Below are 14,327 nucleotides of genomic sequence, written 5' to 3' on the forward strand. Positions count from 1 at the left end.
AAGGTCTGTTTTCCTGACCTCTGATCATGCGCATGGCTCTTCTCTGGACTCTCTCAAGCTTCTCCACATCCTTTTTGAATTGTGGAGCCCAAAACTGGAGGCAGTACTACAGCTGCGGCCTCACCAAGGCCCTGTACAAGGGGAGAATGATGTTCCGGGATTTGCTTGAGAAGCATCCGTGGATGCAAGCCAGTGTTTTGGTCACTACTAGCTGCAGCATCTCATTGAAGGCTCATGTTCATCTTCTGGTCTATGATGACCCCCAAGTCTCTTTCTTCTGTAGTGCTAGCCAGCGTAGCACTGCCGAGCCTGTAAGGATGCTGCAGGTTTTTCTTCCCTGGAGTAGTGTGTCCAGTTTTGGGCCTCCTGCTATAGAAAGGATGTGGACAAATTTTGTTGCCCAGTGTAGGGCAACAGAAATGGTGAGGGGGCTGGGAAACATGACTTCTGAACAGAGGTTAAAGGAACTGGGCTTATTTAGCCTGCAGAAGAGAAGATTGGGGGGATTTAAAAGTAGCCTTCGAGTACCTGAAGGTTGGTTCCAAAGAGGGTGAAGCTAGACTGTTCTCAGTGGTAACAGATGACAGAACAAGGAGCAATGGTTTCAAGTTGCAAGAAGGGAGGTTTAACTTGGATATTAGGAAAATCTTTCTCACTAAGAGGGTGGTGATGCACTGGAACAAGTTACCTAGAGAGGTGGTGGAATCTGCAGCCTTGAAGGTTTTTAAGATTTGCCTAGACAAAGCCTTGGCAGAGATGATCTAATTGAGGGTGGTCCTGCCTTGAGGGTGTTGGACTAGATGACCTCCTCAAGTCACTTCCAACCCTCATCTTCTATGATTCTATGATACTATTGCATTATAGGCCCCTTGGGTTGGTGAGAGACAACCTGTGACCTCCTGAGGACCCTCCCAATCCTAATTGTGTATGATTTTCTGTGATTTCAAGAGCCTTACTACGGATGCGTTCCCAGCAGTTCACAGTATCACAGCAATTGTGTTCCCTGTGCTTCCAAGAGAGAAAGGAGACATGTGCATTGCAGTCCATGTTATCTTTAAATGATACCTTTTAAAGAAATAAGCGTGTGCCGCCTCTGATGGTGATTTTCAGCCAGGGTGCCGCAAAGCTCCCTTAAAGGTCGCTGCACAATATTAGCACTTAGGTGTGATAGCACCTACCTGTAGTTCATAAAATAAACCCGGAGACTCAGCTTTTTGCCTTCCCCTGTAGCAGTAGGCATGGCTCTTTTCCTGGGATCCCTTGAGCTTATACTGACAGCATGGCATAGAAGCAGGACCTTGGCTGCTATGGTTCCCCTGCTTTGCCTGTGGCAGGTTAGGACAGGGGTTGTCACCTGGGGGTACTTGGGAAGGCCCTAGGGGGTAGGCACAAGTGAGCAGGGACGAAGCGCTGCTGCCTTCCAGGAGCAGGGCCAGGGTGGGGCGAGGGCAGCAGTGCCCCTCTGGGCTGCACAGACACCAGTTGTACAGGGGGGAGGGGGGGGAGATCACGCACCGCTGCCACCTACCCCCCCATGCTGCCGCCACTCTGCATCTGGCTGTGCACCCCTCCTCCCCCCGTTCCATGTCCATCTGCCAGGGGTACGCTTATTTAAAAAGGTTAAAACCCCCTGGTTTTAGGATGTTAGGTCTGTGTTGTGTCCTAGTTGACAGTAGTCTTACATAGATAATAGATTATGGTTTGGATAGGGTTGATCCTGCCTCGGGCAGGGTGTTAGACTAGATGACCTCTGGAGGCCCCTTCCAGCCCTTCTCTCTGACCATAGTCTGTGACTTTGTGACATGCTGCCCTGCTGGGTTTCTGAGTTGTTTGCAGCAGAAGACCAGCTCTGCTACTTTTCTGTAGTCAAAACTTAGAGGTGGGGAGTTTTCAAATCTAGTGGTTCTCAGCCTTTTTGGACTTAAGCTACCCCTTCATCACTTGTGTGAATTTGAATGGCACCCATTTCAAAAACTAATTTATATACTACAGTTCTTACTGCAGGGACAGGTCTGAGCCTGCGCTCATCTGCTTGTCTCTTCATGTGATGCTTATTCCCTCACACCTTGGGGCATTCTTCAAAGGATCTAGCAGTAGCTGAGAGTGCCCAGGCACCCTGGTTGAGAATCCGTGTTCTGTTCTAAGGCTGTGCCTTGAGCTGGATGAGGGGTGCCTTGAGTAAAAAAACATTGAGAGGCACTGCTCTATGGGATGTGGATTGTGTTGCTCTTGTAGAAGAAGAGTGTCCTGCTGTCATTATCCAAGTGTTTTTGAGTGAAGTTGTCTAGCTCAGCAGTTTCTTTTTTTGAGGTACCTGCACTATATATACTGCATAATTGCTTGTCACTGCCTGATGTTTGCCATGCTCTGCTTCCCCAAATCAGTCTCTAGTTTAAGCCTGCTCTCCCACCTGTATAATTTTGGCTCAGGTGTCATCTACAAATTAGGTCACATTTCATTATGCACAAAACACTCGGTGAAGGCCGCTAATGCAAAGTGATTGGGTTGTTTGTGGGATTTTAACTTCTTGCATATTTTTTTCAAGCAAAATTACTTAATTATGCTACAGCTAGCATTTGAGTTGCTGATGAAACAAATTCTAGAAGTGTTGTGTTTTGGCTTGGGGTGCAAGGGACAAAGCATTGCTGCCCCTGGACTGTATTTTAGCTAGGATCAGACTTGCTTTCCAGTTCAGAAAGTTCCATCTAAAAACAAAAGGAAATTTCCACTGTGGCTTTAAGAGGGAGTGGGAAGCATAGATAACTGAAATGTATTTTCCAACAGACTCACAAGGCCATGTCAATTGGGCGGCAGGGTCGTGTTCAAGTTGAAGACATCGTCTTTTTGATCCGCAAGGACCCACGGAAGTTTGCCAGAGTTAAAGATTTGCTGACAATGAATGAAGAACTCAAACGGGCCAGGAAGGCTTTTGATGAAGCCAACTATGGATCTTGATGCCTTGCCTTTGCGTGGTGCAAAGATGGTATGTTCCTGGGGACTACCCATTATTAGGGACCTACCAAAATTACAGCAGAAGTGGGCTACACAGCAGCTCCTTTAATCTTGGTGGTTCCCCCTGCTCCCTCCTGCCCCTGTTGCTGATTGACCTGGTGGCCCTCCTGCTTGCTGCTGATTGGCTGGAAGGCAAAAACACTGGTATATTTAAAATTGGTTTTCTCCTTCCTGCCAATGAGGAGCAAGCATTGGGGTACCTTTACCGGTGGGGTGTGTGGAGGGCATGGGGACACACAGGGGACCCTACAAGATTTCACTGTGATTTTGGTAGATCCCTGCCTATTAAAAAACCTTGCCTGCCATTATCCTTAACCATTTTGGCAATGATTCCATCCCTCCTTTCCAAAAAAACCAGAAAAATTAACTATGACTGGTTTGGGGATTTTTAGGCTAAGTACTTGGGTACCTTCTATGCTTTTAAGCCTTAACTGGCCCTTTAGTGTTGTCTGTGAAACTAGTAGCTTTATCTCATTGCATTTGTTGTTAATTGGAATTTTTGTATGTTATTTTAAGACATTTGGGGAGGTTGTCACTAAACAGGACTAGAAATCCTTATTGCTCTCATTTTGTAGCAACATATTCAAGTCATGTAGCAGATGACTAAAGCAGTAAATATGAACTGGAGTTTTGTTTTTTTTATTGATTTTATTTTTTTTTTTTTAACAGATATTCTGGTTCTCATTAGCACAGATGCTTTAGATCTCAGATCCCACAAGTGGATTTCAAAGGAGTGGGTGGAAAAATTTTGTCTGGACATATTTGACCAAATGCACTGTATACCTCTCCAAATACAAACTACTAGGAGTTTTGCTTTTCCATGTCTCCACCCTGATGATGGGTATTGAATAAAATGTTTTAACACTTCATTCCTCTTGCTCTTGAGTGAGCTATTGGATCTAGCTGTCAAGACACAGGACAAATGTCTTTATATGGAGACAGGTAAGTAACAATGCAAGCAAGGTACTCTGTTTATCAGAAATGGTCTTGCTTATGCATTACTAAATGCTAATGAGGGTGATTTGTACTAGGGTACAGACTGAAGTCATCGGGTTCCAGATACCTGAAACTCAGGTTTGTCCAGCCTACACTAACTGCAGCTAAACAAAGATTTAATAAATAATCTTGAAGAAAGACTAACTATAACATGTTAGGCATTTCTTGTCTGTATAATTGATAATGTTGAAGGGATGTTATTTCCTGGACCTTTGCAGCTATATGAGAGGTAGGAATTCTTGGGGGTGATACCTTCATTAGACCATGTGTTTGGCATAGACATAAGCAGACTTTCAGGTATCAGGACCCTTCTCCTCAGGTCTCTTCTTTCAAAGAAATTTTTGGTGTAGCACTTATTAAACTGTCTGAAAAATTAATTTGCATGATAGTAGCAGCTTGGGTTAATGGGTGAAACTTACCATCTGGGGTCTAAATCCTAACAAAGCTGACTCACCTTTCCTCCCTAGGACTTAACATGGTCAGATCCTGAGGAAAGGCTATGTACTTCTACTTAATCTCCAAGAATGAAATAACTCACCTGGGGCTCTTGCAGACATATTCCCCTACATGTCTCTAACCCACTGGTGTGATAGCATTAGCAATTGCATCAGAAATACTATATCCATGACTTTATTTACAAGTGAGCATTTAAAATGACACCTATCTGAAGCTAGCCTCTACTGTTGTTTGTTAGGCTACAGAACTGAAGTTTGCTGCCTGAAACCAGCATTCAACCATGTAGGTAATCAGGTTTGTATTTGCAAACACTTGTAAGCAAAGAAAGTTGCAACATGGCTCCTGACAATTTATTAAATAATTCAGGAGTAGAATTAACTGTCACCATTGAAACCTGGTAACATTCACAAGAAACATGAAATGTGTGGAACTATATCCCCAAACAAGCACCATCACGCTGACTTTACAGAAGTATGAATGACGTGAGGGAATATTGTAAAAAGCATTGGTGCTTACTGGTGGCATACTTTGAGGTCATTGTTGTGGGCACCATAAGTTTGCATGACAGATCTAGGTACACCTGTATGGAATACCTTCCCTAAGACTTGTGGAAGTGGATAATCCTTTGTTAAAAGTGTGAGAACTGCCAGATTTGAATGCCTGAGTGCAGTGCCAGATAAGATGAACGTGAAAAAGATATTACTGCCCTTCCAAGCACTCTTGGGAAGTATTTATGCACGAGAGTAGTTTCACTGAACATAACAGGCTTGTTCCTCCTACACAGCAGATTGCTGGACTGGGAAGAACTTAATCTATAAGCAGTGTCCAGGAAAGTGATTAAGTACTAACCAGATGCTTGTATTAAACTTAAAATAAGGTACAAGCCCACTTTCTCCTTTTTCTCTACCATGAAAAGGCCTGAAAGGAGTGCAACACTATCTGCTTGTGTTATTCAGTTTCAGGAAGGAGAATCCACTGCAAGGGGTAGCCTTGAAGTAGTCCAGCTACTTATACTATACAGTCACATGGCATCCGCTCAGCCTGAGCTGCAGCATTTGCTTGTGTAGCATCACTTTAGAGAACAAAGGCTCTTGTGGAAGGAATGCTCCTGAAGGCAGTTATATGAGAGGCTTGCTCCAGCTTGTTATCACACAGCTTAGATCCTGTGGGTCACTCAGGAGAGACTTAACTTCCCAGACAGCAGGAACCCTTTGGATTCAGAACTCGCTCCCTAGAATCTAGCCTACATGTTCCACTGCCTGTTCTCAGGTGGTGATTACTGTACATGTAAAGTAAGAGGAATAATACAATATGGTTCATATTGGAATGTACTGAATATTTCAGTGCTATAAAGTTTCCCTCCCAGGGGAGGGAAAGAATTATATCAAGATTCCTTCTACTATTAGTAGGTAGTCTAGAGAAGAAGCCCTCCTGTATTACACAGCACCAAACATTTTAGTGGAGACTGTTCCACGCAGGGCTTTTAAACACTTGATACCTCAGCATACAACAGAGCCTGGGACACTACATTTTTCCTTAGAAGAAAAGGAGTCCACAAAACAGCTGTTCCCCAAACAGCCCCATATTCTTGGGTGCTAGGGTCCTGTCTACTACGTGAACACAATATGCCACTGTAAAAATCTTGCTTTAATGAAACTGCTTAGTAAGGCCACATTCTTCTATGCAGTACATCTGTCACATTCAACTTCTAAGTGTGAACAAAATGTCAGCAGCATTCTTGTGACTTCAGGTGGAAGGCAATAGAACAGTTAAATGCAGTTGTAACAAGTAAAGTTTGACAAAAATAACCTCATCTGCATGTGCCACCACCCAGCGTCACACCCACTACCGCAAAAATGTTGTCTATATCATCGTTCTCACTCACTCCTTTCGTTAAAGGCCAAGGATTTCTTCCCCCTGCTTTCAGTTCAGAGGTCCCCACCTTTTCTCGTTTTTTGAAGGGCTTGGCAGCAGGAAGGAAGGATGCAGCATTAGTCCTATGGCCTTCAAGGATGGCAGAAACATTTTGCTGACCAAAGTTTGGAGTCTTCTTTGACTTTCTGGACAGTTTCATCCTGATTCTCCTCTGCCAACAGGACCCTAGTCTGTAATACTGTTTTGGCAAACGTGCATTTTGGGAGCCAGAGAGCAGGAATTTGCTGATAGATGCTTTGACACAGCTCAGTTTTTTCTGCAAGCTTCAAAGAGAAGGGGGCAGGGGGAGAGAAAGGTAGAACACAGTTTAGTGACTGATAAAAGTAAAACATTTCTACCTGGCTAAGATTCAACCCTGTCTGCTTTGGGGGATTCAGTACTCAGGTACTTCTCCATCCTTTTTGTGTGTTGCAAGATGTGAGCTGAAACGTCCACAAAAAGCAACTTATTCCTAGTAGGGACACAATGTTTACTCACATCCATGACACACAACAGGCAGTTACTGCAAATCTGACTCTAGCCAAAAATCAGAACCAAATTTAAGTCACAGCCCTCTCTGCCACTTACTGTCAGGCATAGCTCTGGTTCTGGCTTCATTCTCTGCTGAAGTATGGAGCACATGGAAGCTCAGCCCCTGCCCAGCCAGGCAACAGCTCCAGGGCTGGAGCTTCTGGGCAGGAATGGAGGCAGAGCCATGCCTGACCATAAGAAGGGGAGGAGGCAGAACAGACAGTACAGGACACAAATTTAAGGTAACCCTCTGCTAATTTGATTCTGCATGGAGAGTTACAGCAAGTTTGTCAACTTTCTATATGTAGAATCGAATTACTGGGGAGGGGATCATCTAAAATTTGTGGTCTTTATATTTCTGTATCTGTAAACAATTCCACCAATTTGTCTTCACAGAGACTTGCACAGGTTTAACTAAAACAGTACCATATTCTGATGGAAACATTTCAGTTTAAGAGCAACTTGTTTCAACTGAGCTCAAACCATGTTTACCATCAGCTACCTAGGAACAAAAAGCCACTTTTATGGCTGTGCCAGAAGGGTACAAGAAGGAGATTTACTCGTGTAGTTATCAGAATTTTAATTCAATCTTTAAAGTTATACCAATGCACCCTTCCCACACAGCCAAGGCCTAAATAGTAACTTACTGTGAAGTACTGTTTCTAGAAACCTTAAATCTATGTTCAGGGAAACATACCTGCATCCTTGGGCCTCCACATGCTGTAGCCGGTTGCTTTTCAATAGTTTGTTTTTTAGAAAGCAGGTTTCTGCCCTGAGCTTCTTGCTTCTGAACCAAAGAATGGCTGTTCTGAGTGCTTCTGAGAGTTCCCTAAAAGTGTGGGCTTCCCGAAGGGTCAGCACCAGAGATCTGCTGTGCTGAGACCTCATTGCACAAGAGGAAAGTGGTGCTGGCCTCACTTTGGCTTCAGGAACTGTTAGCATGAAACTTCTATCCTGAAAGAAATAAAGGGGAAGAAATCAGTCCCTAAAAAAAACAGCAAAACACCGAGCTTCCCACAGGAGGGAAGCAGAGATGTTCAGTGTTAGAGAAAACCCTTTTACTGCATGGGGAAGCAGCGGGGCAGTGGTCTAGCCATTAAGAGTACAGCACTCCAGAATTTGAGATTAAGGCTCTATTTCCAGCTCTACCTAACTTTCTTTGCGATTCTGGGAAGTTCTTTCACTTCCTTGCCTTTGCTTTCTCCAGCTTTAAAACAGAGACTTCCCAGCACAAGCTCTACACCAGGCTTGTCCAACATGTGGCCCATGGGCCACCATGCGGCCCTCCAAGCTGTTTTCTGAGGCCCAAGGTGCTGCAACAGGAAACAAAAGTAAATGCTGTACTTTCATTTCAGGGGTGGGGGGTGATGCGATACCACTTCTTGTGAGGTCTTTGAATATGGCTCACCAGCCCACTGGGTGATAAAGAGTGTGATCTGGCTCCACATTCAAAAAGGCTGGACACCCCTTCTCTACACAATGCCTCTAAGGCTGGGAACTGAGAGTGCCTTCTCTCTGCTTTTACCTATGTAATGTTTCAAGTGCGTTGAATCTTGTAATTGCATGCAAGGGTTTGAAGTGGAGGTCTGGAGGAATCATTAGATAAATCATCATCTGTAAATGCATGGGACTAGATCAAAGACGTAGAAGGCCCCTTCCAGTGCTGTGTTCCTACCTGCAAAGCACCTGGCCAATTAATGAAAGCCAAGCTAATGGTTTTCATGGCAAAAGAACATGGGGGGGCAGAGGGGGAAGATAATGTCTAAAGGAGTGGGGGCCAACATTTTTGGTAGATGTCACAAATTAGCCCTCTATCCTCTCCCAATTGTCACTCCTATCCCCTTCTGCCTGCTGTTCTGTTGTTCTCTCTGCCTGATCTACTGCTCTGATTTCTTCCTCCTTTCATGTTCTCTCTACCCAATTTACCACTTTGCTTTCTGCTTTTTACCCTGTCTGCTACTGTGCTGCCTGTCCCCTCCCCAGTCTGTCATGTCCTATACGTAGAGACTATCTGTGCCACTTGTGACACCGTGGTCTAAAATAAATGAAAAGTATTTGGGGCTGGAAGCCTTCTCCAGAAGGTAAAAGTCTATTTTAAATTATGCCATACAGACCTCTGGGACTCGGGCTTTCAGTTGTCTGCAGAAGGTCTTGACATCAAGTCCCAGATGTTTCCCTGAATTGGGGAGAAAAGAAAAACCATCACTTAAAAATGGGAAAAAATATTTGGGTAAGTTCTTTCCAGAACTGCACTGCAGAACTTCACCCCAGCTGGGCTGTTCAGTGTGCTGCACTGCCATACAGGACCACCAGGTCACAAGCTAACAGACCTTGGGATTTGCATCCATGCTCGGCAATGCCAGCAGGCAATCAATCCAAAAAGCAGAAAGGCAGGTGAGAAAGACCTATACACATCTGCCAGGTAGATGCACAGGACAAAATTGAAAAAAAACAAAAAACTAACTAGATGGGTAAAAAACCCCATAAAATGCTCTTATGCTTGGAACCCACTGCAAGGACTGGAAGGAGTGTCTTGTGGTTACAGGACAGAACTAGGGAGTCAGAAACTGGGTTCTGGTGCTCAGCTCACACTTCACTTCCCCTCTCTAAAATAAAGGGGATTTAATGAGAAAAAACAATTATATAGGGCCATGGGAAGCTTCCTTCATTTGTGCTTCTGAAGTGCAAATTACTCACATCCCCTCAAAGCTAACACAGACCACCAGAAAGCAGGAACACAGCTGCACAACTTAACACTTTACAAAATAGCAAAGCTATCCCAGGTCCTAGCATGCATTTGGACCAAACAACCTCAAGATATAGAGTACATCACACACAAATATCCTTGGACCAGGCCTTACAAGGAACTGCTGCATTACACGGGATGCAAGTTAGGGAGGGCCAAAGAGCCAGTAGCAAATTTCTAACATGAGCCCTCTCCCCGCTTCCCTTGCAAAATACCAGAACTCTACCTTGGTTGGTTCTCTTCACCAGAATGGGCTTCCCAATGTCAATGGGGCGCTGGGCACCCATTTTCACTTTGACGCTTTGTGGAATGGCCAAGCCTTCTTTTACACAGGACCTGGCTGCTGTCTCAGGTTCTGCAGAGAACACTTTGTTCAACCATCTGCTTGCTTTTTTTGTTGTAAGTATTTGAGACTTCCTTTTCTTGATCTCTACAGAAAGATTAACTCCCAAAAATTCAGCAATCTCAGAGGGGAAGGTAAACCCTTTAACATACGGCATCTGTTGGGTCTCGGACACCTTTTGCAGCAACCCAGACAACGCCCCATATAAAGACGTAAGCCTCTGTAACACGCATCTATAAAGAATCCTGAGGAGACAGACAGAAAACACAGGGGCATGAACTGCCAACAGACACTAGCTGGTCTACCCAAACAAAGAAGCCCCATTAAATGCAAAGCCAAGGGAGCAAAAGAGGCTATGTACTACCCCAGCACGTGAACATATCCAGGCTGAAAGTAAACAATCAGTGCTCATTATGTGCCCGGTACTGTCAGTGCCTTCGCATTGGTAACCCCAGCACCAGCTAACTCTCATTTTCAAAGCTTCTAATAACAGCCCTTTTGACACCCACTTCCTCTTAACACTATTTCTGGCACCCATAAATAGAGAGCAATTAGCTAGCAGACATACATTGCTATGCAGCTAATATGAATTCAATTAAGTAGACAGGAGGGCTAAAGGTACCATGCCCATAAGCGATTTATGCAAATATAAACAAGTTGGTTCTGAAGCATTACGCAGCTAAATAAATAATGCACTTACTTGGGAGGCATAAGTGGAGTCCACAGTATTCACTAAACATTCGGTACCTGCCCCTTCTTGCTCTCAAAGGTTTCCCCCCCATGTTTCTCCCCAACACACATGCATTTCTGGGCTCTGGTTTTATGCTCTCAGGCCACCTGCCCTTTGCTGTGCCCCACATTCGTACTTCCCAACTAGTAGCCTGCCCTCCCTTCCTTTTCAATGCTAGTTCTTCACTTGATGGAGGTGTCTGAGACCTTCAGAGGACGCAGGATATAGACCGGGACCGATTCAACCCTGTGAAGACACCATCCACTGCCTGCATTACAGAGACTTCTTCCCCCATATAATGCACCTCATGGATCTTCACAAGCTTTAGGAATGAGCAAACTCCCAGGTGACATCAAGCCAAGGCTCTTTAATCAAAATTCTTCCCCACAAACCATTTTTCCTACAATTCAGTACAAGTGGGCCTGTTTATCTGCCTTTAACATTCTGTACACTTTTCGTTCAATGCCACCTCAAGAAAAGCTATCCTGTTCTGAACAGAATGGTTAGCATACATTGATGCCATATCACAAGTGACTCTATATTTTAATTAACAATGCTAGCATTTTCAGCCTATGTTTGAATCTTTGTCATTTCTTCATAAAATGATTCACTGGAAGAATCAGGGCCAGTAAGGAACAGCTCCATTCTACCAACTATATTCTCCACACAAGACAGTTAAAAAAAAATCACTTACTGGAAAAACCCAGCAATTGAACATGATGGTGGTATTATTATAAGTGCCATAGAAATATTTTCATCAAGTATGAACCCTTCCCCATCTACACTAACACCTATTCCTGGGAATCCTGTAAAAGCCTGTCTGATTTCAGGTAGGGTGAGCCATTTAAGTCAAGGGAGGGAAGAAGCCTTGATTCATTAGCTCAACACCTGCCATTTCTTGGTGACAACAGGCACTGAGGCCTGTGTCATACCATGTACTGATTAAAGTAACAAGGGCACAGCAGACAGGCGATGAACAAGAAAAATATATCTTTTCAAACGTATACAAACCATAATCTGCTCAACAATCCTGAGACCACAGTATTCAAGAGTATGAATTCTTCTAAACATAGGTGTTTAATGGTCAAACTGAAAATAAAGCTTGTTAAGGTGAGAAAAACAATAAAAATAATGCAGTGTAATTCACAGAGCAGAGACTTTCCTACAAGGCAGTTCAGAAACCCATCTATGCCTGGCAATTACTTAGGAAAGGACTGTTCAAACCTGGGATGAGTTAGGGCTATAACGGCAGTTCACCAGCAGCCTGAAGTCCATACCTGCTGATCTGAAAACAACTGCCTGTAACCAAAAGCTTTTTAACTAAAAAACATTTGCCCGTTTATCAAATGCTATCAGCAATGAGAAGCCTGCAGCAGATCATATTTGGCTTTCTGGTAGGAATTTTCACTTCCAGGCTTCCAGGTTTGTTAAGAAGAAGGATACAGGAATGCTTTGCAACAACAGTCCAGTAGACGCAGCAACAACTTACAGCCTCCCAAGACCTTCACTGCTACCACTTCCATCACAGGCTGGCTGGGAACTAGACGCTCTCCAGGATTTTCAGATTTATTTTTCCTGCAGTGAGGGGGTGGTTACACTTAGCATGAAGTTCTTCATGGCTAAGAGTAGCATTCAGTCTTCTAACAGGAGGTAATGACACTTACTTAGAACACAGTTCTGCCAGGTCTTGAACGTAGCCCACTAAGTTCATCATATTCAAACGCTTCAAGCTTTGTTCGACCTAAAAATTCAACAAAGTCTTTTGGTCAATACTTTTTTGTTTCTCAATCAATGGGTCTTTGTTAGTATTGCCCATTGTTGATGTGTGGGCCTGCCACACCTGGTGCTAAACCCACTGGCACATATAAATATCTACACAAGGGCAAGGAGGATCTCTAGATGACATTATTGTGAATGTGGACTTTATAGGACTCAGGCAAAGACTATCAACTGATCCTGCACATTCCAGGCAGCATCTTGCAATTGTGGCTATTTAAATTAAGCTTGCAAAAGAAGCTTCAGGAGAAACCAATCAGAAGAATCAGAACAGAAAATCTGGATTCCAACCTCAGTTTTGTTACTGCAACAGGCAGCGTATTTCATACCCATAATGTCAAAAAATTTGAAAGTTGCTTGGAGACCACCTTTGAAAAACTCAGTTTCATCCTGCACATTCAAGTTAGCAGAAACAGTATTTAAGGCAACCTTTGAATTATTCCCCCTTCTCTCAACAGAAATACAAGTTCTGTCCAATCTAATGTTTTATATTGCACTTCTTGAAAGTTGCAAATAAAATGAACTAGAGTAAAAGTTCTGTTATCCAGCATCTTATAAGCCAGCATGCTCCACTAACCGGTATGCCAGCTTGTAAGATAAAACGAAACCAGAAATGCCCACCATGGCGCTTCTGGTTTCTCCGAGCCCCCATTGCTTGGGGCAAAGCAGCTTGCACTGCTGAGCCCCCACAGCCTGGGGGCATAACAGACTGTACAGGACCCACCTCCCTGTCCCATGGAGCCTGCCACGGGAGGGGCGGATGGATGCCCCAGATGCAGCGTGAGAAGCAGTGGTCAGGGGTGCTTAATTAACCGGCATATTTTGTTATCCAGCATCCCCCATTCCCAGGGGATGCTGAATAACAGAGCTTTTACTGTATTTATTTAGGTTTTTAACTGAAGCAGAAAGTGTCTTGTCTTGTATTGTTCCCATTGAAATGAGTGGTAAAATCTCTCACCAGCAGCCAAATTCTCTACCCAGGATCAATAAAACCTAAATTAATGAGATTCATTTAGAATAAAATGCATGTGAACAATGTTATGAAACTTTACCAAAACCCAGATCAAGAATTTCTTCATAACAAGGTTGTAAGAAAAAAATATTAACCAATAATTAGGGTTTAGAAAGCTCATTCCATCAACTATTACTGCAAAATAATATGAACCAGTATGATTTTCCCTGCTGACCTGTTTCAGAGACAGGTAGGTTTTATGATGAGACATTTTGCTGTGGCAGACGTAAAGGATCGCATGCAGGACTCTTCCTTCAGCATCCACAGCTTTGTTGTTCAACCATGTGAGAGTGGCAGAGCACTCTTTACGAACTGCTGGAAGGAATCTCACTGCAGGGGTGGGGGGAGGAAGGGTGAGAGGGAGAGAAAGGAGGATTGTAGGGGAGGAGAAACATTACTGTTTTGCAGTTCCACATGAAATAAGACAGCACAATCATATAACAGTCCACACCCCAAAACCAGATGACCAAACAAATGCATCCCCTAAAGTAAAGCCTGCAACCCTAATCTGTCATCTCCCCTCACACAAAACAGCTTAAAATCCAGAAGGGATTTTTAAAAGCCATTTTCCCCTTCCTGCCTTTTGCTGCCTGCACACCCTTTAGCTGGGACACGGGAACCAGTGTGATGTAGTGGGACAGCGCAAGGGAGTAAGAGAGGAAAGGCAGTAGGTCTGGACTCTAAATGCTCCAAAGGAGCAACAATACAACAATAACCACACAGGGGTGGGTGGGTTTGGAGAAAGAGGGGCAACTGCTTATGGCTTTTCAATAAAAACTTGCAGTCTGTTTTTTTTGGGGGGGGGGGGGGG

General features: G+C 43.9%; 2 protein-coding genes and 1 long non-coding RNA gene across 3 annotated transcripts in view; 2 read left to right on the plus strand and 1 right to left on the minus strand.

Annotated features, from left to right (window-relative positions):
• TAF13 (TATA-box binding protein associated factor 13) overlaps positions 1-3,025 on the plus strand; it is a 4,277-nt gene extending 1,252 nt beyond the window's left edge. The window contains exon 4 of the mRNA XM_019527254.1: positions 2,785-3,025. Coding sequence (XP_019382799.1) covers positions 2,785-2,955 — 171 coding nt within the window. The 3' untranslated portion in view covers positions 2,956-3,025. The remainder of the gene's footprint in view (positions 1-2,784) is intronic.
• Positions 3,026-3,177: 152 nt separating this feature from the next.
• LOC109304571 lies at positions 3,178-5,217 on the plus strand. Its single transcript, XR_002099421.1, has 2 exons — positions 3,178-3,954; positions 4,476-5,217. It is a non-coding gene; the product is annotated as an uncharacterized LOC109304571 (long non-coding RNA).
• Positions 4,807-14,327, minus strand: part of NEPRO (nucleolus and neural progenitor protein) — a 10,455-nt gene continuing 934 nt past the window's right edge. Inside the window, exons 2-9 of the mRNA XM_019527255.1 lie at positions 13,692-13,846; positions 12,393-12,469; positions 12,172-12,303; positions 11,740-11,817; positions 9,882-10,243; positions 9,024-9,085; positions 7,607-7,863; positions 4,807-6,662 (exon numbers count right to left, since the gene is read on the minus strand). Of these exons, the coding sequence (XP_019382800.1) occupies positions 6,275-6,662; positions 7,607-7,863; positions 9,024-9,085; positions 9,882-10,243; positions 11,740-11,817; positions 12,172-12,303; positions 12,393-12,469; positions 13,692-13,846 (1,511 nt within the window). The 3' untranslated portion in view covers positions 4,807-6,274. The remainder of the gene's footprint in view (positions 6,663-7,606; positions 7,864-9,023; positions 9,086-9,881; positions 10,244-11,739; positions 11,818-12,171; positions 12,304-12,392; positions 12,470-13,691; positions 13,847-14,327) is intronic.

This window comes from Gavialis gangeticus, unplaced genomic scaffold, assembly GCF_001723915.1.
Source record: "Gavialis gangeticus isolate Ggan-Ray unplaced genomic scaffold, GavGan_comp1, whole genome shotgun sequence".
Classification (NCBI taxonomy): Eukaryota; Metazoa; Chordata; order Crocodylia; family Gavialidae; genus Gavialis; species Gavialis gangeticus.